At 38.5% G+C, this 21,140-nt stretch overlaps 7 protein-coding genes and 1 pseudogene across 15 annotated transcripts; 4 read left to right on the top strand and 4 right to left on the bottom strand.

The window, feature by feature from the left end:
* Positions 1-280: 280 nt before the first annotated feature.
* LOC104786008 (NDR1/HIN1-like protein 3 pseudogene) lies at positions 281-1,122 on the top strand (annotated as a pseudogene).
* Positions 1,123-2,691: 1,569 nt separating this feature from the next.
* Positions 2,692-3,681, bottom strand: LOC104786007 (uncharacterized). Its single transcript, XM_010511311.3, has 3 exons — positions 3,179-3,681; positions 3,041-3,085; positions 2,692-2,944 (listed from the first exon to the last, which is right to left on the bottom strand). The coding sequence occupies exons 1-3, from the start codon at positions 3,495-3,497 to the stop codon at positions 2,793-2,795; spliced, it is 516 nt and encodes a 171-aa protein (XP_010509613.1). The 5' UTR covers positions 3,498-3,681; the 3' UTR covers positions 2,692-2,792.
* Positions 3,682-4,074: 393 nt separating this feature from the next.
* On the top strand, positions 4,075-5,480 carry LOC104786006 (uncharacterized). Its single transcript, XM_010511310.3, has 2 exons — positions 4,075-4,477; positions 4,835-5,480. Exons 1-2 carry the CDS (start codon positions 4,347-4,349, stop codon positions 5,289-5,291), a joined length of 588 nt encoding a protein of 195 aa, XP_010509612.1. The 5' UTR covers positions 4,075-4,346; the 3' UTR covers positions 5,292-5,480.
* Positions 5,481-5,684: 204 nt separating this feature from the next.
* On the bottom strand, positions 5,685-7,377 carry LOC104786005 (putative plastid-lipid-associated protein 3, chloroplastic). Its single transcript, XM_010511309.3, has 3 exons — positions 6,619-7,377; positions 6,254-6,449; positions 5,685-6,103 (listed from the first exon to the last, which is right to left on the bottom strand). The coding sequence occupies exons 1-3, from the start codon at positions 7,236-7,238 to the stop codon at positions 5,792-5,794; spliced, it is 1,128 nt and encodes a 375-aa protein (XP_010509611.1). The 5' UTR covers positions 7,239-7,377; the 3' UTR covers positions 5,685-5,791.
* A 57-nt stretch (positions 7,378-7,434) lies between these two features.
* Positions 7,435-9,517, top strand: LOC104786004 (putative inactive shikimate kinase like 2, chloroplastic). 2 transcript variants are annotated; one of them, XM_087513264.1, is made up of 8 exons: positions 7,435-7,770; positions 7,986-8,176; positions 8,282-8,481; positions 8,567-8,628; positions 8,711-8,777; positions 8,860-8,978; positions 9,072-9,248; positions 9,330-9,517. In XM_087513264.1, exons 2-8 carry the CDS (start codon positions 8,174-8,176, stop codon positions 9,437-9,439), a joined length of 738 nt encoding a protein of 245 aa, XP_087369390.1. In that variant the 5' UTR covers positions 7,435-7,770; positions 7,986-8,173; the 3' UTR covers positions 9,440-9,517. The 2 variants fall into 2 exon arrangements, with proteins under 2 accessions (XP_087369390.1, XP_010509610.1); XM_010511308.3 differs by having other exon boundaries at positions 7,478-7,770; positions 8,287-8,481.
* A 114-nt stretch (positions 9,518-9,631) lies between these two features.
* Positions 9,632-14,115, bottom strand: LOC104786003 (putative inactive poly [ADP-ribose] polymerase SRO1). Of its 7 annotated transcripts, none has more exons than XR_015598467.1 (7): positions 13,383-13,703; positions 12,809-12,924; positions 11,035-12,247; positions 10,424-10,908; positions 10,268-10,347; positions 9,997-10,170; positions 9,632-9,913 (listed from the first exon to the last, which is right to left on the bottom strand). XR_015598467.1 is itself a non-coding variant. In XM_010511305.3 (7 exons), exons 3-7 carry the CDS (start codon positions 12,135-12,137, stop codon positions 9,806-9,808), a joined length of 1,710 nt encoding a protein of 569 aa, XP_010509607.1. In that variant the 5' UTR covers positions 12,138-12,247; positions 12,809-12,924; positions 13,383-13,703; the 3' UTR covers positions 9,632-9,805. The 7 variants fall into 7 exon arrangements, 3 of the variants coding, with proteins under 3 accessions (XP_010509607.1, XP_010509608.1, XP_010509609.1); XM_010511305.3 differs by having other exon boundaries at positions 10,664-10,908; XM_010511306.3 differs by having other exon boundaries at positions 10,664-10,908; positions 12,833-12,924.
* Positions 13,747-15,192, top strand: LOC104786002 (dolichyl-diphosphooligosaccharide--protein glycosyltransferase subunit DAD2). The gene is made up of 5 exons (XM_010511304.3): positions 13,747-14,022; positions 14,115-14,162; positions 14,622-14,709; positions 14,827-14,870; positions 14,970-15,192. The coding sequence occupies exons 1-5, from the start codon at positions 13,939-13,941 to the stop codon at positions 15,051-15,053; spliced, it is 348 nt and encodes a 115-aa protein (XP_010509606.1). The 5' UTR covers positions 13,747-13,938; the 3' UTR covers positions 15,054-15,192.
* A 73-nt stretch (positions 15,193-15,265) lies between these two features.
* On the bottom strand, positions 15,266-19,146 carry LOC104786001 (bZIP transcription factor 16). Of its 2 annotated transcripts, none has more exons than XM_010511301.3 (13): positions 18,869-19,146; positions 18,410-18,541; positions 18,137-18,193; positions 17,971-18,048; positions 17,628-17,717; positions 17,480-17,539; positions 17,210-17,379; positions 16,993-17,047; positions 16,603-16,633; positions 16,229-16,494; positions 16,060-16,137; positions 15,855-15,980; positions 15,266-15,729 (listed from the first exon to the last, which is right to left on the bottom strand). In XM_010511301.3, the coding sequence occupies exons 2-13, from the start codon at positions 18,497-18,499 to the stop codon at positions 15,607-15,609; spliced, it is 1,224 nt and encodes a 407-aa protein (XP_010509603.1). In that variant the 5' UTR covers positions 18,500-18,541; positions 18,869-19,146; the 3' UTR covers positions 15,266-15,606. The 2 variants fall into 2 exon arrangements, with proteins under 2 accessions (XP_010509603.1, XP_010509604.1); XM_010511302.3 differs by having other exon boundaries at positions 18,928-19,056.
* Between the last annotated feature and the right edge of the window lie 1,994 nt (positions 19,147-21,140).

The following is a 21,140-nucleotide window of genomic DNA, read 5'->3' as shown; positions in this document are numbered from 1 at the left end:
ATTTGTCTTTAGCTTTCTTTAGTTTATTACTATTAGTTTTTTTTTTTTGGAATGATAAGATCAAAACCACACATGAACAACCTCTTAGTTTCCTACAAAAACAAGAATTAACCGGCAAAATATATTTATTGAATCAGGAATTATTATTTGCACATATCTATATATATACATAATTCACACGTAATCTACTTCTTCACATAAATTAACTCATTGCCTTGCAAAACAATCTTATATATAATCTCTTTCATACTTCTCTATTCAATTCTATCAAATTAACTACATGGCGACCGGAAACTACAACTTAAATGGCGCTAACTACGGTCCAGCAATCCAGCCTCCTCCTGTTAAAACATACTACAGCCAAGGTCGACGCGGCGCCGACGTAGGTTGCGGCATCTGTGGTTGCTTCTACAGCTGTCTCCTTTGCTGTGGTAGTTGTCTCGTGAACATCATCTGTACCATTCTCTTATGTGTAGCTATTTGCCTTGGATTCGTAGCTTTAATCCTCTATTTTATACTCCAACCCAAGGTCGTGAACATCCATGTCACGGACGCTAACTTAACGCGTTTTGAGCTTGACCCGCGAAGCCATAACCTTCATTACAACCTCTCGTTGAACTTCGCAATACGTAACCCTAACCAACGTCTTGGGATCCACTATGATCAGTTAGAGGCGAGGGGTTACTACGGTGATAAGCGTTTTGCTGCCGTGAATATGACGTCGTTTTTTCAAGGGCATAAGAATACGACGGTGGTTGGAACGGAGTTGAAAGGACAGAAGCTGGTTTTGTTAGGCGCCGGTGGCCGGAAGGACCTGAAGGAGGATCGGAACTCTGGGATTTACAGGATTGACGTAAAGCTGAGGTTTAAGATCAGGTTTAAGTTTGGGGTTTTGAACTCATGGGCCATTAAGCCCAAGATTAAGTGTCATCTCAAGGTTCCGTTGAGCACCTCTAATTCAGCCGCAGGGTTCCAGTTTCTTCCCACCAAGTGCCACGTCGACCTCTGATTTTAATTTTTTTTATCTCTCTTTTTAGATGTTTTTGGTTTATTATTATTTTTCTTCTCCAGTTTCTTCTATTTGGTAGAAACAACATCTTTTTTCTAACTTCAAGTGTGATTTTAAACAATCTTTGGGTTATTGATCATATCTTGAAAGAGTTAAGAGCCTTGGGTTGTCTTTTTTACCAAAACTCAAATTTGTGAGGTTTACTTGTTATTATTATTCACTAGAAAAAGGTAAAAAAGTGTCCGTCATATTAAGCACGTCTCTCACATGTGATGAACTATACATAATGCGTAGTGGTAGATGAGACTTGAGACAAACTCCACGACGATCGAATCTCATAGAAGTCACATACATACGTCAACGTCATTTGGATAAAGATTATAAAGACTATCCTAGATAAGATAATTACATATCATGCTTAAATAAATATCTATAAAGAAAGCGAATCCTATGACAAGTAAAGACACTGTTTGCAAACTTAGGCTTCAAGTCATACAACTCCACTTGAAAGAACAACAAATAATAAGAGGAAACTGCTTCAACAAGATTAAAAAGTGAAAGGTAATCTATGGAAACAGCCAATGATTAATTGACACGTACACAGAAATATAGAGGGGGGAGAGCGTCACGGTGATGATGGTGGGGCTAAAGTGACAGTCGTCATTATGACAGACCGCGTGGCATCACTTGTCTCACCAAATGGCCTTTTTCCATTAATATTTTCGTAATCAAGTTTTAGATAATCAAGTGGACCCTAATTAACACGTCGATATGTCTAACCGGATACATTAACACCTGCCATTACGTTTTAGATTTTGACTCCTTCTCTCAGCTTATTTTGGATTTTAGTTGAGCAATAATGTGATCGAAATGGATATTTATTGAACCGAGGATGGTACTTCAGTACTACTAGTTTTCAATCATACTATTGTTTTACCATGCAAGTTCAGTTGTACATCAGTACATGTATACTTGTAATGTATGATTTACAAAACATCAACTTGGGGTTTTGGAGAAATTCTTGTATAACCGGTCAGATTTTGAATAATCCCACCTACCAATAATATGAAAATGTTAGTAGGATTAATATTTTTTTCCTTAAATAATTCGAGTTGGTTAATTTGTACTCCTGAGTCCTTTCATAAGAAATCATTTGATTAAACACATATAGAATTTTATCTAAAAGAAGAAGGCAGGTATCTGAAATAGTACTAAACCATACATATATGGCTGATTATAGGAATTTGATACTATTTCATAGATAGAATATAGTAAAAAATTATTGAATAGAGGGAGGTTTGGTCGCGCACTAGGCTAGCTAGCTAGGAGCTAGTAATATTAGTTTTTGATTTGATTACACTGACTCCTATAGTAAACAAGTGAATAAATGCGTAATTGCCTAGAGCAACGATGAGGACTCTTTTTTTTCTCCAACTGGGAATATAAATCCGAAGCACGAGGCTCTGTAACGGTCCAAAAATTCCAGCTGGATTGCATAACTACTCTCTACTCCCCCTTTTAGTAATAGCATAGGCGCACTTTAACTGACTCTCACACTCCATTCTACTCTAAACCTACGCCTCTCAAGCGCAATCTAGCATGACGGTTATATACTTATTCTCTCATCGTCGGCGACGCGAGGCTTTTTTTATTCGATTTGATGTTTTCTTCTATCCATTCAGTTATAACAGAAAAATATTTTTTAAAATCGGAATTACGAAATCCACATGCAAATGCGACGGATTAAAAATAAAATAAAATTTAAAAAATTGAGATAAATTAGCTAGAAGTCTGCGGTTTTCCGGTGAGAAGTCCGGCGACGGGGAAGTGATTTCGTCGGGAAGCTTTCCGTCTCTTGAAGATTCCTTACACTCGTACGGATAGCTAGTGTATCTCCTCTTACATATCCTGAGATTTCATCGTCGCCTGATTCTTCTAATAGAGATCAAAAACACAATCCAAAATCAGTAAAACTCGATTAAGTTCAATGAGTAATTGTGAGATTGATCAATCGAATCTGCAATGTTGTACCTAGATGTTTCGAAGTACGCATGAATCCATTAAACTGAGCCAAATCTGAAGAAAAAAAAATTCGAAATCGAATCACCGATCAGAAATCGAAGAAGATCAAAACAAACTGAATCGATGTGACTATGTGAGAGACGGAACCTGATTGGGACGGAGGGTGAGAAGTGAGGTAGAGGATGATAAAGCAGAGGAGAGTGAGAATCGGAATGAAGTGAACGAGCTTCTCTCGTTTCTGATTCGTCGTCACCGCGAAAGGTGATTGCAGCGACGATAACCGTCGCGGCTTTAACTCCTTTTTGAGCTCGTGATCGTCGTAATCCGCGGCGGCTGATGACGACGAAGAAGGAGTGGATGAAGAGACTGGTTTCAAATCATCGATGTCGTAGGCGTCGTCTTTTCTTCCTCCATAGCTATGATGATGGAGCTTCGAAGCTGATGACTCTAGCGATAGCCTCTGCATCGCCGACAGAGAGAGAGAGAGAGAAAAGGAAGATGATGGTTCGTCGTAGAGAGAGAAAGGTTAATGAAGGAAGGTTATAGTTTCGTATCAAATCAAATATATTGGTGAGAATTTATTCACTTATCCCAAAACTAAATAAAAAAGCAAATTAGTATATTTCGTTTTAAAAAAGGAAATAATTATTGTGAGATTACTATCTCTATTTAATAATTTAAGAGTTGTCGTATTCGCTACTCATTAACTTTGGTAAAAAATTAACTAGTTTTACAATTAGGAATAAAATAATACTTAAATATTATGTACGTTAAAAAGCAAAATACATATAAATAAATTGCCAGTTGAGTGTAACACCAACGGATTAGATTCGGATTAATCTGTTTGCTGAATATTTATTATTCTATTTTTAGAGTTAATAACATATTAGTTGTAGACCAGGTTTATAAGGAAAAAAAATTATTGTGGAGAAGAGAAAAGGTAATATTTCTTTTTTTCTGTATGCAAAAAATTATAATTGGAGAATAAATACAAAAAATTATAATTGGAGAATAAACAAAAATTCAGTATTTTTTATACCAATATGGGCATTTCAATCAGGGCTTCAAAACACCAGCCCATTAAAACTTCTAAACTAAAATCTTGACGAACAAGTAAAATGAACGGTGGCGATTGAATCGCAGATCAAGAAACCCAGGTACTAAAAACCCGAAGGCGACGATCTGTGATTCCGACGGGAATGAGATTGAAATTTTTGGCGGCTCTCGACGGAATAGTATAGATTTAATTCGATCACTTTGAGGAAGAAGAAGAAGGTGACGAAGTGGAAGAAGAAGATAGCTGTAGAGAGTAATAATGGTGTTGTGGGAGTTAGCTCTGGGAACAGCCTACTTCTTGGGGATTAGGCGGACTTACCGGCTTGCATTGAAGACCCAGCGTCGTATTATTAGCCCTAATCATCCCAGGATTCGAGATTTTATGCATCGGTGAAGTTTCTTCCGTCTTTTTCTTTCTTTTTATTTTGGGGATTTCGCGATTTGGTTGTCTCTGATGTAGGTTTGATATTGTGTTTGTGCTTCAATCTCATTGAGAGTGAAACGGTGTGGCGAATTACTTTAGGTTAGAATCCTTAGATGAACAATGCTGATTTATATTGGTGTTTGCTCGATTGTAGTCATACTTATGCAATTTGTAAGTGTTATTGTTGCTAGGAAAGGATCATTTTGTTGCTAATTAAGGCCATAACAGTTAGTAGATAATGATATTGTTAAACCAGTCTTGAGTTGTGTATTTGATAGCATTGGTATGTTAACTATCTCTCTTTCACCTTCCTTTTGATGCAGGAGGACTCATCAAATCTTTGATGTGGCTCTTAGGGTCCACAAGAACATACAACAGAGAGACATGGAAATTGGTCGGAATTTAGGAAACTGGATTCTCCGTGGCCTTGACCGGATGAAGCCATCGGCTCAGGTGATACTACCAAAACACAAAGAGCCAAGCATAGACAAGGCGAAGAGAGTATTGGAATCAACCCGTTTCAAACCGCATGTTAACACGCAGACTCCTCAGAACCGTGAGGTCGATAGGCACTTGTTCATGTCCTTGAGGAACTTTCGGTCTAAATACCCCATTGCTTCGATGATGATGATCAAGCCGCCAAGAACAACTGGAACTACCACTCAGTACAGGCCTTACACTGCTGGTGTATCCAGTATGATTCAGCCGATTTATGCTAGGAACGGGTTCAACGGTGTCATCAGGAAGGATATTTTGCAGTGGATGGTGCAGAAGACATGAAGCCGTCAAACTTCATCATAGGCCTTTCTGTTTCTCATATAATAGCATGCTCAGAAGGAAACACTTCTTAACTGTTTCACTTTATATGAGCTTTTTAATAACCAGTTGAACGATTGGAGAATCTCCTGGATAACTTAGACTTCTGACTAATATTACGTGACTAACCTGTCTTTCTGTTTTTCTTCAAAACCAAAACCAGTAATGTCCTGTGAGTAATCATTAACAAAAAAGCAGGTTTAGTTTCGGGGTTTTCCAATTTATGATATATGGTCACTCTCGATTGGATCCAATTCATTGCTCATATGAGTCCTCCAATTGACCAAAACTATTTCTACTATTGGCCAAAACTCAACTTATTTAATTTTGTGACAACCAAATGAGTACATGTCTGTCTGGTCCAATAATTTGCATATTCAGCATTATTATGATGATGTACGTCTCTAGTGGAGTGATTATGGTTTTTTACAACAAAGTCTGCTATATATACATTCTCAAGTGTTTCAGAATTCAAGCAGGGAGCTTCCCTCTCTGGCAAGCACGAAAAGCCCACCGTCTCCTCTTGAAATCCTGAGATCCTTGTCGAGGTAAGTGGTCAAGAGCCAAGAGCTGCCTCGGTTTCCTGGAAAGGGAAGCTTGAGAGGTGGCTGACCAGACAGTGCCCGTGAAATGTTTGCTGCCACGTCTTGTAAAGGGTTCAAAGATTGCTTCAGCAACGCAAGACTAATCTGCTGCCCAAAGACACCTACACTCTCTGGGAGATCCACACTTGACTTGATCTCCGGAGGTTTTAACGTACCTTCTTTGAAAGAAACCTGACATTTACCAAATATTAAGACAAACAGATGATGATACCAATAAATTTTCAATCTTTAAAGAAACCCTTTTTTAACGTTTCGATTGACCGAGGGAATATAATTTTCAAAAAGCAAACTGTTAATGGTCAGTGATTCAAGTTCAGTTACCTCAACTCTTGAAGGGCTTCGAACTTCAAATGAAGCAGTAGCACTGAATGAGAAGTCAGCAAATGGGCTGGAGAGTGTAGTGGAGTTGTCGATGGTGAGATTGTTTGAGTCTATTGACTGACTTATGCTTTTCACTTTCAGCAAAGGTGTCGAACCAGCAGCTAGTAGAGGAATCAACTCAGAGAAAGCAGTGTACCTGTTTCATAGCCCAAGAAGATACACAAAATTGAAACAACATCATAATGAGAAACTCTTCCTGGATCTTAGAATCAGAAACTAGTCTAAATCTACAGTGTTGCAATTCTCAACCACAGTTTAAGGTTTATACGACATCAAAACAAGACCTTTGGAGTAATGAGACTTACAGCAAAACCCAGTTGCCGTCGAGAAGCTCCGGATTCTCCAACGGAGCCGGAGTAGGATTCAGAGCTTCCAATTGATTCACGAGCTCCAACACCTCAGCACGAACTTCTGAACCAGCCCGGAACCCTAATTCAGTTCCGTAAACCGTATCCGCCAAACACCTTTTCAGCTCCCAAGTATTGTCGTCGGACACCGCACTTCCATTTCCGGCGTCGGCTTCAGCTCCTCCGACAATTTCCTCCTCCCACTCATCCTCGTTCGTCGGAGGATCCGATTCCGCAAACCGGGAACCCGATTCCTCGATTTCGGGTCCGGATTTCTCGCCCCATTCGTCCGTAACCACATTGACGGACACAATATCTGGCTGAGATTGGGGCGGCTCATTTGCATTAACCGCTTTCTCACCCCATTCATCTGTAACACCAGACGAATCTAAATCGGAGTTAGATTCGGATTCCGACGGCAGAGAAGATCGGATTTTAGAAAACCGGAGTGGTTTGGGACGATGACCAAAAGTGAAAGAGAGAGAATTGGGTTTAAGGGAGACAGAAGGAGAAAATCTCTTGCTTGGGTTTACGGAGAGAAGTGAAGAACGAGCGGTGGTGGTGAAGAGCGTAGCCATGGCCGATCTCTGTGTTTTTTTTTGAGCTTTTTGAGAAAATTTGGGACAACAGGATTACTTACGTCTTACAAATCACACGAAATTTAGATGACCCCGAAAAAAAGGAAAATTTAAACTTTTTTTTTTTTTAATAAAACTTAAAAAAAAGTAATATAAACATGCGTTATAATATCGTGGGCTCATCACCGTAATAAATGGGCCTAAATATATGACTAAGGCCCATTATAACGATTGGTATTCGTCTCTTTCCCCTTATCCGCGTAATACTTTTTGGTCTGGGGAGAGTTTGAAATCATCAGCCATGGCTGCTTTTGCTTCTGGTTTGGCTTCGACAATCTTCTACTCTCCTTCCTTACACACTACCACCGGTCAAGCGTCTCTCTCTTCTCCCACTCGGATTCGTTCCTCACCTCACGTTTTCAGGGGAATTCAAAGCTTCCGGCGATTCTCTCAGAATGTTACCGCCGATCGATTCAATAGCTTCTCGTGTAACTGCTTATCCGCCGTATCCACTAGCACAATCGATTATGAGGTCAGTTTCTGCATTCACGTCTCGGTTTGTATTCCAGATTCGAGTGGTTTCTGAATCAATCAATCTGGTTTTACATTTCAACTGCTTCACTAGTTGCTGTCTTGCTCGTGTATAATGATGGTCTTTATACCACGATCATGTGATTATTGTACGTTTCAGTAGAATTTGGGAGAGTGAAATAGAATCAATTTTGAGAGTTATAATATGATGTGCAGTTCACGGATGGTGGCAAAGAAGTGGAGTTAAAATTGAGGTTGAAGACAGGTGAGATACTTTCTCCAAAGGATATATCCGTAGACGCTGATGGAACTTTTTTAGCCGTTAAAGAAAAGCGGAACGGGTTGCTGATTACACTTCTAGAGACTAACCAGCTCTTTGACAAGATTATGCCCTCTGAAACAATATGGTTAGCTAGCTTACGCCTAAATGTTTCATTACATACATGACTAGTTTTTTTGTACCGTGTGAAACATTTCCTTGAGGGCTGAAGTTTTTGTGTGTTTTTATCCAGAACAGGTACATAGACGAAGATCAGTTGGTTGTGAATATGAAAAAGGTGGATGGGGAATTGAAGTGGCCTGATATTGTTGAATCTTGGGAGTCTTTGACTGCAGGAATGATGCAACTTCTTAAAGGTGCATCTATCTACATTGTGGGAGATTCAACTGAAATTAATCAAAAAGTGTCTCGGGAGCTAGCTGTTGGCCTTGGGTATGATCTCAGATTCCTCCCTGTCATTCAAGAGCTCAGTATGAGGTACTTTTGAGAGTCTTATACAGTTGATATGATCTTGCAGGTACAGTCCTCTAGACTCAAAGGAGTTGTTGGAAAGCTTTTCCAAGCAAACACTCGATTCTTGTGAGTCTGCTTTTGGATCATCATAGTCTAAAAAAGGAAATCTTCCTAACTTCTCATGACCCTTTATTTTTCTTCATTATAGGGATTCTTGCAGAAGGGCCGGATTCTGTAGCTGAAGCAGAGAGTTCAGTGTTGGAAAGCTTGAGCAGGTAAAAAAGTCATATCTAGTGTTTCAATCTGTTTTCAGTTACTATATTCAAGATTGGCCACCAATCTTACATGACTTTGCAGCCATGTGCGTACTGTTGTCTCAACTTTGGGAGGTAAACATGGAGCTGCGGGGAGAGCCGATCAGTGGAGACATCTTTACTCCGGATTTACCGTTTGGGTATCACAGACTGAAGCCACAGGTTAGTTCTCTCGACATCCATTTAGAAAAAATCCTTGTAAACGGAACAATAATTAATCATTCCTTACACAACCAAGATTGGTTCTGAATGCAGATGAAGAATCAGCTAAAGAAGAAGCGAGGAGAAACAAGCAAGAGAGGGAAATTGGGTATTCAAATGCAGACGTAGTGGTGAAGCTCCAAGGTTGGGACCCGACGCATGCCAAGAGCGTGGCTCAAGCATCATTGAGTGCACTTAAGCAACTGATCATTTCAGACAAGGGACTCCCAGGTAATAAATAGAAAGGAACCCATTTGTAAGTTGATGGTTTAATCTGTTATGGGATTAAATGTGTCGTTTGTGTTATTTAAGGTAAGAAGAGTTTGTACATACGCTTGGGATGCCGTGGCGATTGGCCCAATATAAAGCCTCCGGGATGGGATCCGTCGTCTGACACCGGAACTCATCCACAGTTTACATAAACAGTTTCAAAACCTGCTTTTTTGCTCTCTCCTACAACCGATGCTCTTCTTTAAGAATATTTCATTTTGTTACTACTAGCGACGCCGTTTCATCTGTAAATTTCAAACTGTTTTGTTATTGGATGATTTTGAGTTCTGCTACCAATAATTTCCAGCTGATGAATAAAAGATACTTTCAAAAAACCAAGGCTGTTGATAAATAAAAGACTCTTTGATTCAAAATAAGAAATATCAGGACACTAGTTTCGCCAAGAGTAACTATTATAACAATAATAGCAAGTTCCTAAAGAGCAAGTCAAGGTTTGACTTGATCTAATTATTAAAGGTTTCAACGACAGCAAAAGAGAAGTCGACACATTCGTTACTCTAACCCAAACTCCTTTGAAGACCTGTTATGGTGGATTTCAGCAGATCATCATCTCCTACAATCACCCTCAGCTTCTTATAAAATCCCATTCTCGATATCTTCTTCTCCTGCAACAAGAACATATAGATTCAGCTAAACAATATGAGATAATCTTGACAAATGGGTAAAAGAAACAGTTTTAAAACTTAACCCTAAGCTCCTGGTAACCAGCAATAATCAAGTCCATCTCTTTCTTGGCAATTTTGCTTGAGATTGCATTGAATAGCAAAGGGAAAGGCATCAGGGAAGATCTGGGCCTTCTACTGCTGGAACTGACACTATTCTTTTCGCTCCCTGAACCTTCAGTTGATACCCTTCCTAGCTCCTGCTTAATACAAACAAGCCACATTACTGGTTTGTGTCCCAATCAAATATACACTCTCACTGCTTGAGAACACCTCCTCAGATACAATTAAACTTACATTTGAGGGAGACCCGTTGGGTCCTTCCAAGGTGAGCCCCGAAGTCTCGTGCTTACCCTGAGTAGTAGGAAGCATAGTCCCTGCACAAATATTACATGTCATCTAGTTTCGAGTACTGCAGAAAACAAAATGTGATAGGTCGAAATACCCATATACATTAGCCATGAATATCTCACTGGACCCTTGGGATGATCAAGTGTGTTTATCACCCCCAGAGGTCACAAGGTGACACTTAAGTGGATCCTTTTCTAACTTATAAGAGGAAGATTTCAGGATCCAAAAAGCTGATCTTCAGCAAGATCTATAAGCTGTCTCCCATTCAATGCGTCATCAGTTGATTTTTGAGGGATATTATACTTTAAAGGAGAGGTGGGAGAAAGAACATATTGTAATCACCTTCAGCATTTGGGATAGACAGCTTGAAGCTAACTACAAATTCTGGGTAAATATGAGTGTTCATATTCATGTTCCAGATAAGATAATGCTTCGGACACTCGACATCATCAACTCCATTATCATACTCTTCTCCACCAGTAAAGAATTGAGTATTATCACCACGAAGAGGCTCCATATTCCCCATTATTACACGGCACAAAACCATGTGCCTCACACCATTATCGTCAATATCACAGTTTCTAGCACTGTAAACAATATCTTTCACACTTGCTTAGAGAGAACCAAAAAAGTAAAAAAGAACTAAAACGTGGAAAACAAAAATAGCATAAGGCAGGCAAGAGGGTAACGAGCATAGAGGAAGAATTATAAACCTGAAATAAGGGGAGTTTGCAGCATTTAAGTGAACCCCAACACCATACATAGACTTTTTAATAAATGCTCCACCCACTCCAAGTCCATGCATCTTAACTGCAGATAACACTTCTTTCTTTGCAGGAACCCATGCATATCTAATGTTCGCATCTCCTCGGTGTTTCTTAGTGATGTCAGCTTGCTTCTGGAAAAGAGATAGACGAGCTTTCGCAATCTCGCTTGAAACCTGATGCACATCAAGAAACTCTACATCCCCTAGAGTGGCAGTACCTAAAGTAAACATTTGTTTGACAGCATCTTTATCAAGTTGCTCCACAGCAGGTTTGACACCAGAGAATTGATCAGCTTCTGCTTTACCCCATTTCACAACAGCGTTATCAGGCTCACGGGTGCAGCTATCCTCTGATGCCTCGTCATCTTGCCCATTTGAAGATCCCTGAAAAACTTGAATATAATCCATATTGTCGCCAGACTCGTCGGTAACTTCATTCAAGTTCAGCCTCGGTAACTCCCCACCATTGAGATCAATTTCAAGGTGCAGCTTGATCTCACGTTGATCATGTTGTTCTGGATCACGTTGATGGCAGCAGTCCCTTTCGAGGTTGTCATAAATTTCGGGGAAAAAGCATTTGCCAGCAATATCAATCCAAGCAAGCTGTGTTTTTACACCTGTTTCCAAGTCTAGTCGATGCATGTGCAAGAAATCCAGGACAAAATGGCGACCGCTCCAGTTGAACTCAACTGCAGCTCTCTTTGCTTCAAGATCATCTCTGATGGCGCCAATGATATGCTCAGGCAGATCAATCCATTCATTGTTCTCATAGAACATTACACGCTTTGGCACTCCTGTCTTCTTGAAATAGGAGTAGTACCTGACCAAAGACTTCCCAACGTGATTCTCAGAAACATTAACTTTGTTTTCAACATTCGGTTTTCTGCTTTTCTCAAGCTTTTGGGTGGAACTGTTCGGTGTGAGCACACATTGCAGCTTTACATATGACCTTCCAGAATCATATGGAGTATAGTTCCCAGGATGCTTTCTCTTTTTCCCAAGTCCATCTTTATAACTACTATCCGATACCTTGACGATTTTGGTTTCCATTTTTATCTACTAACGAAGCTAAACCTATAACCTTGAATGGAAAGTCAAGGAACACAACGAACTCTGTAGCAGTCCTAAGGATGGTAACTCACCAACAGCATCGAAAAAAACTGCAAGTAGAAAAGTGTGCATCAGATATGGTAAAACTGCAGTGACTGCATATAAAAAAAATATGTACAAATATCAAAGGAATGGTTCACAAGGACATAATCTCATAGTTGAATAGATAAAACATAAAATCAAAAGACTATCATCATACAATAACCCACATCACAAAAGAAACTGCTATAAACCCCATCCAAAAAGCAACTATATGAACAGTGATTCATGAGTTTTCCAGCAAAACATCATGTTTAAAGGAAACAACACTGTCAATGTCATATAAACAGGAATTTCACAAGGAGACCAGACTCAGTATGCAATATCAATTAATACATGGATGACCCTTGCTTCTACCAGAATAATTCCTTTACAATCTTAGACCAAGTAATATTAGAGAGATTACAAGAAAGGAAAGAATTTACAACCAACCTTTACAAAGATGAAAAAAACAGATTTTTTTTTGAAAAAGGGACAGCTACTCAACACGGTGAAGTAAAAAACATGCCAGAACAAACAATAAAGCGTGCAACACAACAGACAAATCACTCATCAGAAAGCTTGAGACTTACCTGGCTGTAGCACCTGATACATACATTTGTCTTCATATTGGAGAAATAAAAGTATGTAATCAGAGGATAAATGTCAACGTTTTTCTTCGATGTTCACAAATGTCAATATGTCAACTCTGTAAGAAATAGCAATAAAAACAAAAATAAAAATAAACCTTCAATGGCAGAAACAGACCAACAGATAACAAGGGTATCAAAAGCAGTCAAGACAAGCTATTCATAACAAAAAAAAGTCCACAAGATTATGCAGAAACTTAAACGACTAGTCATCGGAGAAGACTTAACAAAAGCTGATCCTAACTTGAACACAATTTCAAAAGCAGAAACTTTTTTAATCATTATTTAAATATAAGACAAGTAAAAAACTATGCATTTCAGCTTCTCCCAAAAAAACCCTAACAAAATTTGCTTATAACACAAATAACGAAATAAACAATGAATTGACCCCCAAAAACACCTCAAGAACAACACAACTCTAATCAATTTCGAGTAAAAAGGTAACACACAAATTATAATAAATAAAGGAGCAATAACATATAAACTTCAAAAAAAAAATCAAATTTTGAAAACTAACCTTAAGAACTCTTCAGATTGATCGCAAGGCAAAAGGGCTTTGAGCAAAAGAGCAAACTAGGAGAAACTTGTAGAGAAAGACTGCTAGAGCAATGAAAACCCTAAACCGGCGACGATGAAGAAACTACTGTTTGGAAAAAGAAGAAGACGACCCATTTATATATTTATACGTATATTCTCTTGGACGAAAAAAAAATCTAAGTCGGCGGTTCTGGGGATTTTGTCTGTACAAAAAAAAGCCAAATCGTTTAGGCATATAGACAGACACAAAGTTATGTACTTTTGTTTCTTCGCTTTTTTTTTTTCTTTACGTCAAAAGCCCAATTCTAATTAGACCGTCACCTTAGTATATCACTTCTGACCCGGTCAAACACGGCACCGTTTGGAAAATTTAGACTTGAGCTTCGGCCCAAACAATGACAGCCCGTTTTAATCAGCGAAACAACGTCGTTTTACACTGAGAGTAAAACCATCAGACTCTGACGAAGAAGAAGAAGAAGAAGAAGCACGAGAAAAGTTTGTTGTTGGGTTTGTGTGTTGCTGTTAGGAAGAAAGAAATGGTGAAATCGACTACGAAGGATGCTCAGGATCTATTCCACTCTCTTCGATCTGCTTATGTTGCTACACCAACGAATCTTAAGGTCCACCATTTATGGATCAGAATCATCATTGGATTTTTGTTTCGAAATTGAAAATCACCTTAATGTTCTTGTTTTTGAACTCGTTTTCGCAGATCATCGACCTGTATGTTTGTTTCGCGGTCTTCACAGCTTTGATCCAGGTACTACTCTAAGCTCCTTCTCTGCTTCAAATGTGCATCTAGATCCGTGCTTTTTGGTTCGTTTATGTTTATAGGGATAACAGATTTATGAGTTGTAATGTTCATCAGCTACGAGAATTTTGTTGAAATCATAAATATTTGGGTTTATATATTATTATCGGATTGTTGTATTGATATATGGATTCAAAAATGTTATCTATGAACTTCACAGTTCAACTAGAACAAGACACTCAAGTTTACTCTACTTGGTTTGCAATTTGGGGTTCATTTGTATTAGCATCCATCACTTTGTTGTTGAAATGTTTTCTCTGTGTTTTGTTTTTTACAATATAAGAACACAAGCTTGTTGCTTAATTCTTGACTCATGTAGATTCTACTGGATTTCTTGATAAACATTGTTGAATTTTTCTTAATAAAGGAACCTCGTTTAAGTATGTGTTGATTGCTGTGATTGAGCAGGTTGCTTACATGGCTCTTGTTGGATCGTTTCCTTTCAACTCATTTCTCTCAGGAGTTCTCTCGTGTATCGGGACAGCAGTTCTTGCCGGTGAGTTTAATGTGTTTTCTTTTAATAACATTCAAGTTTCCCATCTGTTTCTTGTTAAAGATTAGCTTGGGAATATCTGGATACTGAAATTAAACAATCTGTCTTTCCCGTATATAGTCTGCCTCCGGATTCAAGTGAACAAAGAAAACAAGGAATTTAAGGTAACTCCTACAGCAGTCATTAGGGGTTTCAACAATGTGTCTTATTATCCTCATAAGACAGCTATTCATTGATATTTGCATTACTTTTGAATATTGCAGGATTTAGCACCAGAGCGAGCTTTTGCTGATTTTGTTCTCTGCAACTTAGTCCTCCACCTGGTCATCATAAACTTCCTTGGATAACTCCTCTCCAGGACTTGATCTCATGAGATTTTGGAGAACAATTACTATGGTTACTTTCATACATTACAAATTGTAGTTCAGATATTTGAGATTTCATCAGAGCATCATCTTAGTCCTATATAGAAGCTTGTTTTGTTAATGCCAACCTCACGGTCACTTTTAATATATATGCACATCACCAGGATAGAGAATTGCTCGGCCTACTAAACTCATTTGTTAACGTTTGCACACTTAAATAAACTTACTTCATCAAGTGAAGAAAACATCAATCTGAAAAATATCTAATCAAAGAAAATTTGATACAGAGAAGCACATTGCCTCAAATATCGCTTTTGCAAATAAAACAAAACATTCCCAATATCTAATTTAACTTACAACACACACACACTGGACGGACAACCCTCAAGAAAGACAAGGAACTATTCCGAACCAATTGATCTCTGATGTCTAAAATCCTACAACCACCTGTTAGCAAAGAACCGTGGAGTGTTGTTGTTGCTGCTGCTACTTTTTTTTATACCTGTGTTAGGAATTGGTTTTGCTGTATGTCTTTTCACTTTGTGTCTTTGTAGGAATCAACCTTTCGCTCTGCGCCGCCTGTTTGATCGGTGTTTGGTTCGTGGCCATCCTTGTCCATGTTTATGCCTTCAAGTGGAGGGAATAACAAAAGTTGGTCCTGCAAAGAACAAATAATAGAGGAGAGGCGAGTTTCACTGTCTGTGTCTGATGTAAAGTGAGTCATGGCCTGGGACTGGTTTGTTGGTTGGATCTAAAACTATTTTTTAAGGTTTACAATCTTACCTTCAGAGAGGTGTTCTCAGCGGTGAGCTCTTCGCATTGGCTTTTGAGCTTGTTGATTTCTGCTCTGAGATTTGCGTTTTCATCATTCAACACCTCGGCGCGTTGGGCCAGCTCATCACATTCGGCCTGAAACACAAAAAACTCTTCCGTATCAATATTTAGTTCACATGGGAATGCTAGAAGCAACCTAAGGTTTGTTTAGTACCTGTTTACGCAACCTGGATCTTCGAGCAGACTCCCTATTGGACTGCTTCCGTCTTTGTCGCTTAAGTTCTCTATCGTCCTAATTGAAAGACAAACAAATCTTGAGTTTGAAGAGAAAAGCAATATGAATTTGAGTAAAAAATTAGGGAAGAAAAGGTGGGCACACACACCTGTAACCAGGGTTGTGAATGGCCACCATCTCGCGTGATTGGAGCACCAACTCCAGGAACTGTTGTAGATACTTTCCCATGCATTCCAGGGATAGCAGATGAAGTAGGGGCACCCCAATAATCCATCCCAATATTTAAATTTGTTGGTGGGCCTGGAACACCTGCAGCTGTCATTGGCATGATTGGCACGGTCTGGTTCACTGGTAGAAGAGGTGTACCAGCACTTCCATTTCCGGGACCATTAGCAGAACCACCATTCTCAGATGCTGCTTCAATTGAAATGCAAAACAATAAAGCACTCTCCGGTAAGCAGCTTTCAGGATGTTAAGTCACATGAAAGAAATGAAAGGAAAAACAAAGATCATGAAACGAACCATCCTTTCCGTCTTGTCCAGATCCTGACTCCTACAAGGATTGCAAATTAAAGAATTTTCAACCCAGACGATCCAACAGACATGTTTGATGATGCAAGGTGTACAACTGAAAGGTTTAGTTTGCTAATGTGCATATATCACAAGTGCAAGCGGCATTCATGGAATTAAATGAGAAAATCCAAGGAAATGAATAGATCAATCTTAATTCAGATTCATGCTAGGTTCTTAGAGAACAAATTTGTTGATAACTCAAATGAAGGCTTGCAGAGTCAACCAACTAGGTAAACCCCATGAAACAGTGGCTCGTCCCAACATGATTGCCAGAATGAATGCATACGGACAAAAACAGGAGTCAAATGAGAAGGATGATGATAGCTTTCCAAAACTTACATTTTGAGAGTTTCCATCACTTCCTTCACTTGAACCATCAGAAGCGCTCTCCCCACTGGAACCAGAAAATTTTGACAATCTCAGAGCAATAACAGAATGAATGTTATCTAACGAAGCAAGCATGATTCCAAAAGAGGTCATAGCCCATACGTAATTAAAATCCTATGATAACAACCATGCGTCCCATAAACTGGATAAAATCAAGCATGTTACATGCCTTTTCGAGTAAGCTCCATTAGCTGACGCTCCCGAGTTTTTCCCAGGTTCATTGTTCTTTCCTGTAATCATGTTCAAACTTCCCAAGCTTCCCCTTGATCTTTTGATGGGCAATTTATCCTTCACTTCAGGTTGCTTAGGATCACCCTCAGTGCCGCCTGTAGTATTGCCCTGCATAAAACAATCTCTCAACTATGATCCTACAATAAACAAAGGTAGCAAAAGACCATTTGAGAAACACACAATGAAAAATTATGGGACGCAAACTCACAGAAGCTTCAGTCATTCCATTTGGAGAAGGCATAGCATAAGGGCTATATGGATAAGAACCCTGACACAATATAGAACGTGTTAAAAGATATGATTAACAGCCACCATTTCAATACATGTCCATTTCATAGTAATAACTCTGATCGTACCGGAGGCATTGAAGGATGCGCATACATGCCACCTGGGGGATACATTGCAACATACGGATGAGGCGGAGTTCCATAAGGAGGCATCATATGCTGTAAAAGTTGATGTCGCACTCAGCAATAAATCAAAGCTATGGTGACAAAGAGCTGAACGAATATCTTATTCTAATGGGAGTTAATCTTGACTCAGAACAAGACCAATTCCCCAAGCACGCAACTATCAATGTCGAACGCTATAACTCACATAAAGTAAACCCCCAGTCAATAAGTCATTTGCAACTTTTTCAGCACTCTGAACACCTAAATACACATCCCAATAAAAAGCGATAGATGTAAGCTAGTTTACCTGAACTCCCCACATATAAGGGTGAGGTTGGGGACTTGATGCCACATAACCATGAGGTGGCGGCATTGGAGAATATGCCTGTCAAAAAGAAACATATAACTATCAAATCCATTTTTAAACAGGTAAACAGACCACAGATCGATAGACAGAGGAATATGTCCTAGACCTGAAAACCAGACCAATCTGGAGTAGCCATGCCAGCACTCACAGCCGACGAAGGTTCCTGCAAAACACAGAATATTCCAACTATAACATGTCACTGATAGGGAAACAAAAATCACAAATTAGCTGAAATCTAGGGTTTGAAAAATATTTCTATTTCCTTTCTAGTATCCTGCTTCTAATCCTGGCTTCTAATAGCTTAAGTCATGGGTCCTTTCCTATATTAAGGTCCTCTTGAAAACAACTGGAAGCAGAGAAGAGAAGGGTGAACGCAAACCTGTGAAGAGGGAAGAGCAGCAGAAGAAGAAGGCGGTGTTTTAGGTTCCTTCTCTTTACTCGATTTCTCCAAATTCTCGCTACTAGCCATTATCACGTTCCCTAGTTTCTAAAAACAACCCTCGAGAGCTTCCTGCGAGACAAATTCAGCTAAATAAGCTAACTCACAACAAGATCCACTCATGCAATTCAACATTTTAACTAATAAGATGTTCGAGACTTCGTTCCACACTTCTCCTACTGATCGTTGACCTATACAGCTATATATATGCCAACAGCTAAAGCCTTAAAAGGTTTAGTCTTTTTTTCTCAAGAGGTAAACAATGTCGGAGCTGAGAAACACAATTGCACAAAACCCAGCAGTATAAATAGAAACCCTAGAAAACTGAATCGAATTCAGAACAGAAACGGTAAAATCTAACCCCTAAAGAGACAAACTTGGAGATGTGACATGAAATACCTAAACGACCGTAAATGTCTGAAAACTCTGAGCACAATATTTTGAGATGCGGTATGAACCTCTGAGCTTGATTATTGCAGAGATTGTTGTGAGAATCAATGTCTTGACCAAGAAAAAAAAATTGGCTGATTGGTTTGTGTTTTTTTTCTCCTCACGGAGAAGAAAGGGGCGTGGAGTTCACGAGGAATAAAAATTTGCTTCTTTGCCCCTTCTTTATAATTTATTTATGAACTTTACCCATATAAATCCACTCGATAGGTTTGTAACCCACCAAAATTGACAAATTCAATTAGGTAGTTTTTTTTTCCTCAATTGAAAAAGGTTTTGAAAAGCAAAAGGTAGAGATTACCGTAATTGCCAAAATTGTACAGGTAACTCTATAAATTCATAATTTTTTTTAATAATCACTATAAATTTATAACGATTAATAATTGAGAAATACCTTAGAATAACACATTTTTAAGTTTTTCTTCCAAAGTTAGCACATCCTCTCCAATTTTCCAAAACTAGCATTTATTAATTAACATAATAATTAAGAAAAATCTAAAAAATAAGAAACAATTGATATAATTTCTTTGTTTCATGTCGTCTCTTTTATCTAACCTCTCACGAAATATCTAAAATGGAGATAGCCTCAATTCTCTTGTTCTCACCGGAGATTACCTAATTCTCATTGCTGGTTCTCACGAGCTCCTCCTTGTCCCCTTTAACCCGAAACGAATCGTCATGAGATTGTGTTCTTCTCCCCTGCATTTTTGGTTAGATCTACTTTTTATGAATGTGGATTCGATAAAATCTCTCAAAATTTTGCTTTGAGGTCGAATTAGATAGAGGCTAATGATGTTGAACCGTCGGCAGCGATGCTATTGGGTACATATTCGTCATGTGAAAGTCACAATGGTTTTGTCGGCAGCGGCGCTGGTCATGACGACGTTAAAAGAGCTGGAGAAGGTGGAGAACATTAAGCATAATGTTTGGTGATGTGATTGAGATCGCAAGGATCATAAGGCCACTCATAAGGAATTGAGTGGTTTAGTGAGAGAGATCTTGGGGACTTGTGTTTCTGTTGGGTCTATTGTGAATGGTAAAGATCCAAAGGATATTCAACAAGTTTCAAGATTGTGAAGTTGAAGTTCTTGAGAATTGAGATGAGGTTTGTTTCTTTCCTTTACTTCTTCTATTTGAGGTTTTTGTTGTATATTTTAGAGAACAACAACGACTTAACTTAGTTCAACTCAAATTTGTGTTCTTCTTGTACTGGTATGAGTTTTTTTGGAAGAAGTTTCAATCTTAGAACTGTCCCATCCATTTAAGCTAGACAAATTTGGAATGGTTTTATGAGAATGGTAACTGCTAGTGTTATTGTTAGAGGTCTGTTTGCTTATTACTTTGGAATTTCATTCATATGTTAATCATCATAGAGTTTCTCACGCAAATAATGATTGGAATGAAGCCTTGTCTAAAATTCAGGAAGCATTGTTGAAAATTTAGGAAGGGGTTCATAAATATTAGGAAGACCTTCATGAATGGATTTTATGAAGTATTTTAGTGTTTGTCTGTGATGTCTTTGAAATGTTTCTTTACAAAATATAATTATCTTGTATCTTGTGTTGGAGAAGTGTGTGATATCTTTGATGTGTTTCATTGTAATGTGGGTTTTTGTTTACATATTGATTTCAGCAAAGAAGAAAGAAATGGTGTAAGAAAGTTGAGTATGTTGTTCCAAAGAAGAAACGTAGAGTTGATGATGAACAAGATGTTCCATGGTGGAGCACCCAAAACCATCCTGAATTTAAGCAAGAACACTTTAGATATGTAATCTTTTTTAACTATTATTTTTATGAAGACCATCCTGAATTTCAAGACGTGATTCCTAAATATTATTGAACCCTTCATAAATTTAAATATATGTGTTTCTAAATATATTATTTTATGTATTTTGAATCAATGTGTCAAATATTAGTAGATTACTCCATTACTGAGGGATAATTATTTCATTATTGTGCACATTCTGATGTTTTTTGTCATGAAGACAAAGAGAGAGATCTTGAAGAGGAAAAGGAACAACTATGGAGATGGTGGTGAGAGGCAGGGGAAAGGAGCAAGAGCCATGATAGCAGATATTAGAGTGTTGATGAGAAAGTTATGGTAATGGAGAAGAAGAAGGTGCAGTTTGCGAATGAGACAATGAGGCTTCATAAGGAGATGGAGATTAGAATGATTGATTTGATTAAGACTTTTAAAGCTCAACTTCTTTAGTTTTTTCAACTTT

This window comes from Camelina sativa, chromosome 5 (assembly GCF_030686135.1).
Source record: "Camelina sativa cultivar CO46 ecotype springtype chromosome 5, ASM3068613v1".
NCBI lineage: Eukaryota > Viridiplantae > Streptophyta > Magnoliopsida > Brassicales > Brassicaceae > Camelina > Camelina sativa.
The sequence above is the reverse complement of the archived record's forward strand: the minus strand, read 5'-3'. Positions and strand labels throughout refer to the sequence as shown.

Coding starts and splice junctions, on each gene's coding strand:
- LOC104786004 (XM_010511308.3), top strand. CDS start 7,540: ATGGCTGCTTTTGCTTCTGGTTTGGCTTCGACAATCTTCTACTCTCCT. Junction 8,482..8,566: donor GAGCTAGCTGTTGGCCTTGG/GTATGATCTCAG, acceptor ATGATCTTGCAG/GTACAGTCCTCTAGACTCAA. Junction 8,778..8,859: donor GTGTTGGAAAGCTTGAGCAG/GTAAAAAAGTCA, acceptor ATGACTTTGCAG/CCATGTGCGTACTGTTGTCT.
- LOC104786003 (XM_010511305.3), bottom strand. CDS start 12,137: ATGGAAACCAAAATCGTCAAGGTATCGGATAGTAGTTATAAAGATGGA. Junction 10,171..10,267: donor CCAACGGGTCTCCCTCAAAT/GTAAGTTTAATT, acceptor TGTATTAAGCAG/GAGCTAGGAAGGGTATCAAC. Junction 9,914..9,996: donor CTGGTTACCAGGAGCTTAGG/GTTAAGTTTTAA, acceptor TTCTTGTTGCAG/GAGAAGAAGATATCGAGAAT.
- LOC104786007 (XM_010511311.3), bottom strand. CDS start 3,497: ATGCAGAGGCTATCGCTAGAGTCATCAGCTTCGAAGCTCCATCATCAT. Junction 3,086..3,178: donor TCACCCTCCGTCCCAATCAG/GTTCCGTCTCTC, acceptor TTTTTTCTTCAG/ATTTGGCTCAGTTTAATGGA. Junction 2,945..3,040: donor GCGTACTTCGAAACATCTAG/GTACAACATTGC, acceptor GATCTCTATTAG/AAGAATCAGGCGACGATGAA.
- LOC104786006 (XM_010511310.3), top strand. CDS start 4,347: ATGGTGTTGTGGGAGTTAGCTCTGGGAACAGCCTACTTCTTGGGGATT. Junction 4,478..4,834: donor ATTCGAGATTTTATGCATCG/GTGAAGTTTCTT, acceptor CTTTTGATGCAG/GAGGACTCATCAAATCTTTG.
- LOC104786001 (XM_010511301.3), bottom strand. CDS start 18,499: ATGGCTAGTAGCGAGAATTTGGAGAAATCGAGTAAAGAGAAGGAACCT. Junction 16,634..16,992: donor GTGATGGAAACTCTCAAAAT/GTAAGTTTTGGA, acceptor CAATCCTTGTAG/GAGTCAGGATCTGGACAAGA. Junction 15,730..15,854: donor CTGAGAACACCTCTCTGAAG/GTAAGATTGTAA, acceptor TGTTCTTTGCAG/GACCAACTTTTGTTATTCCC.
- LOC104786002 (XM_010511304.3), top strand. CDS start 13,939: ATGGTGAAATCGACTACGAAGGATGCTCAGGATCTATTCCACTCTCTT. Junction 14,023..14,114: donor CTACACCAACGAATCTTAAG/GTCCACCATTTA, acceptor TCGTTTTCGCAG/ATCATCGACCTGTATGTTTG. Junction 14,871..14,969: donor AAGAAAACAAGGAATTTAAG/GTAACTCCTACA, acceptor TGAATATTGCAG/GATTTAGCACCAGAGCGAGC.
- LOC104786005 (XM_010511309.3), bottom strand. CDS start 7,238: ATGGCTACGCTCTTCACCACCACCGCTCGTTCTTCACTTCTCTCCGTA. Junction 6,450..6,618: donor GACGGCAACTGGGTTTTGCT/GTAAGTCTCATT, acceptor GCTATGAAACAG/GTACACTGCTTTCTCTGAGT. Junction 6,104..6,253: donor GAAGCCCTTCAAGAGTTGAG/GTAACTGAACTT, acceptor GGTAAATGTCAG/GTTTCTTTCAAAGAAGGTAC.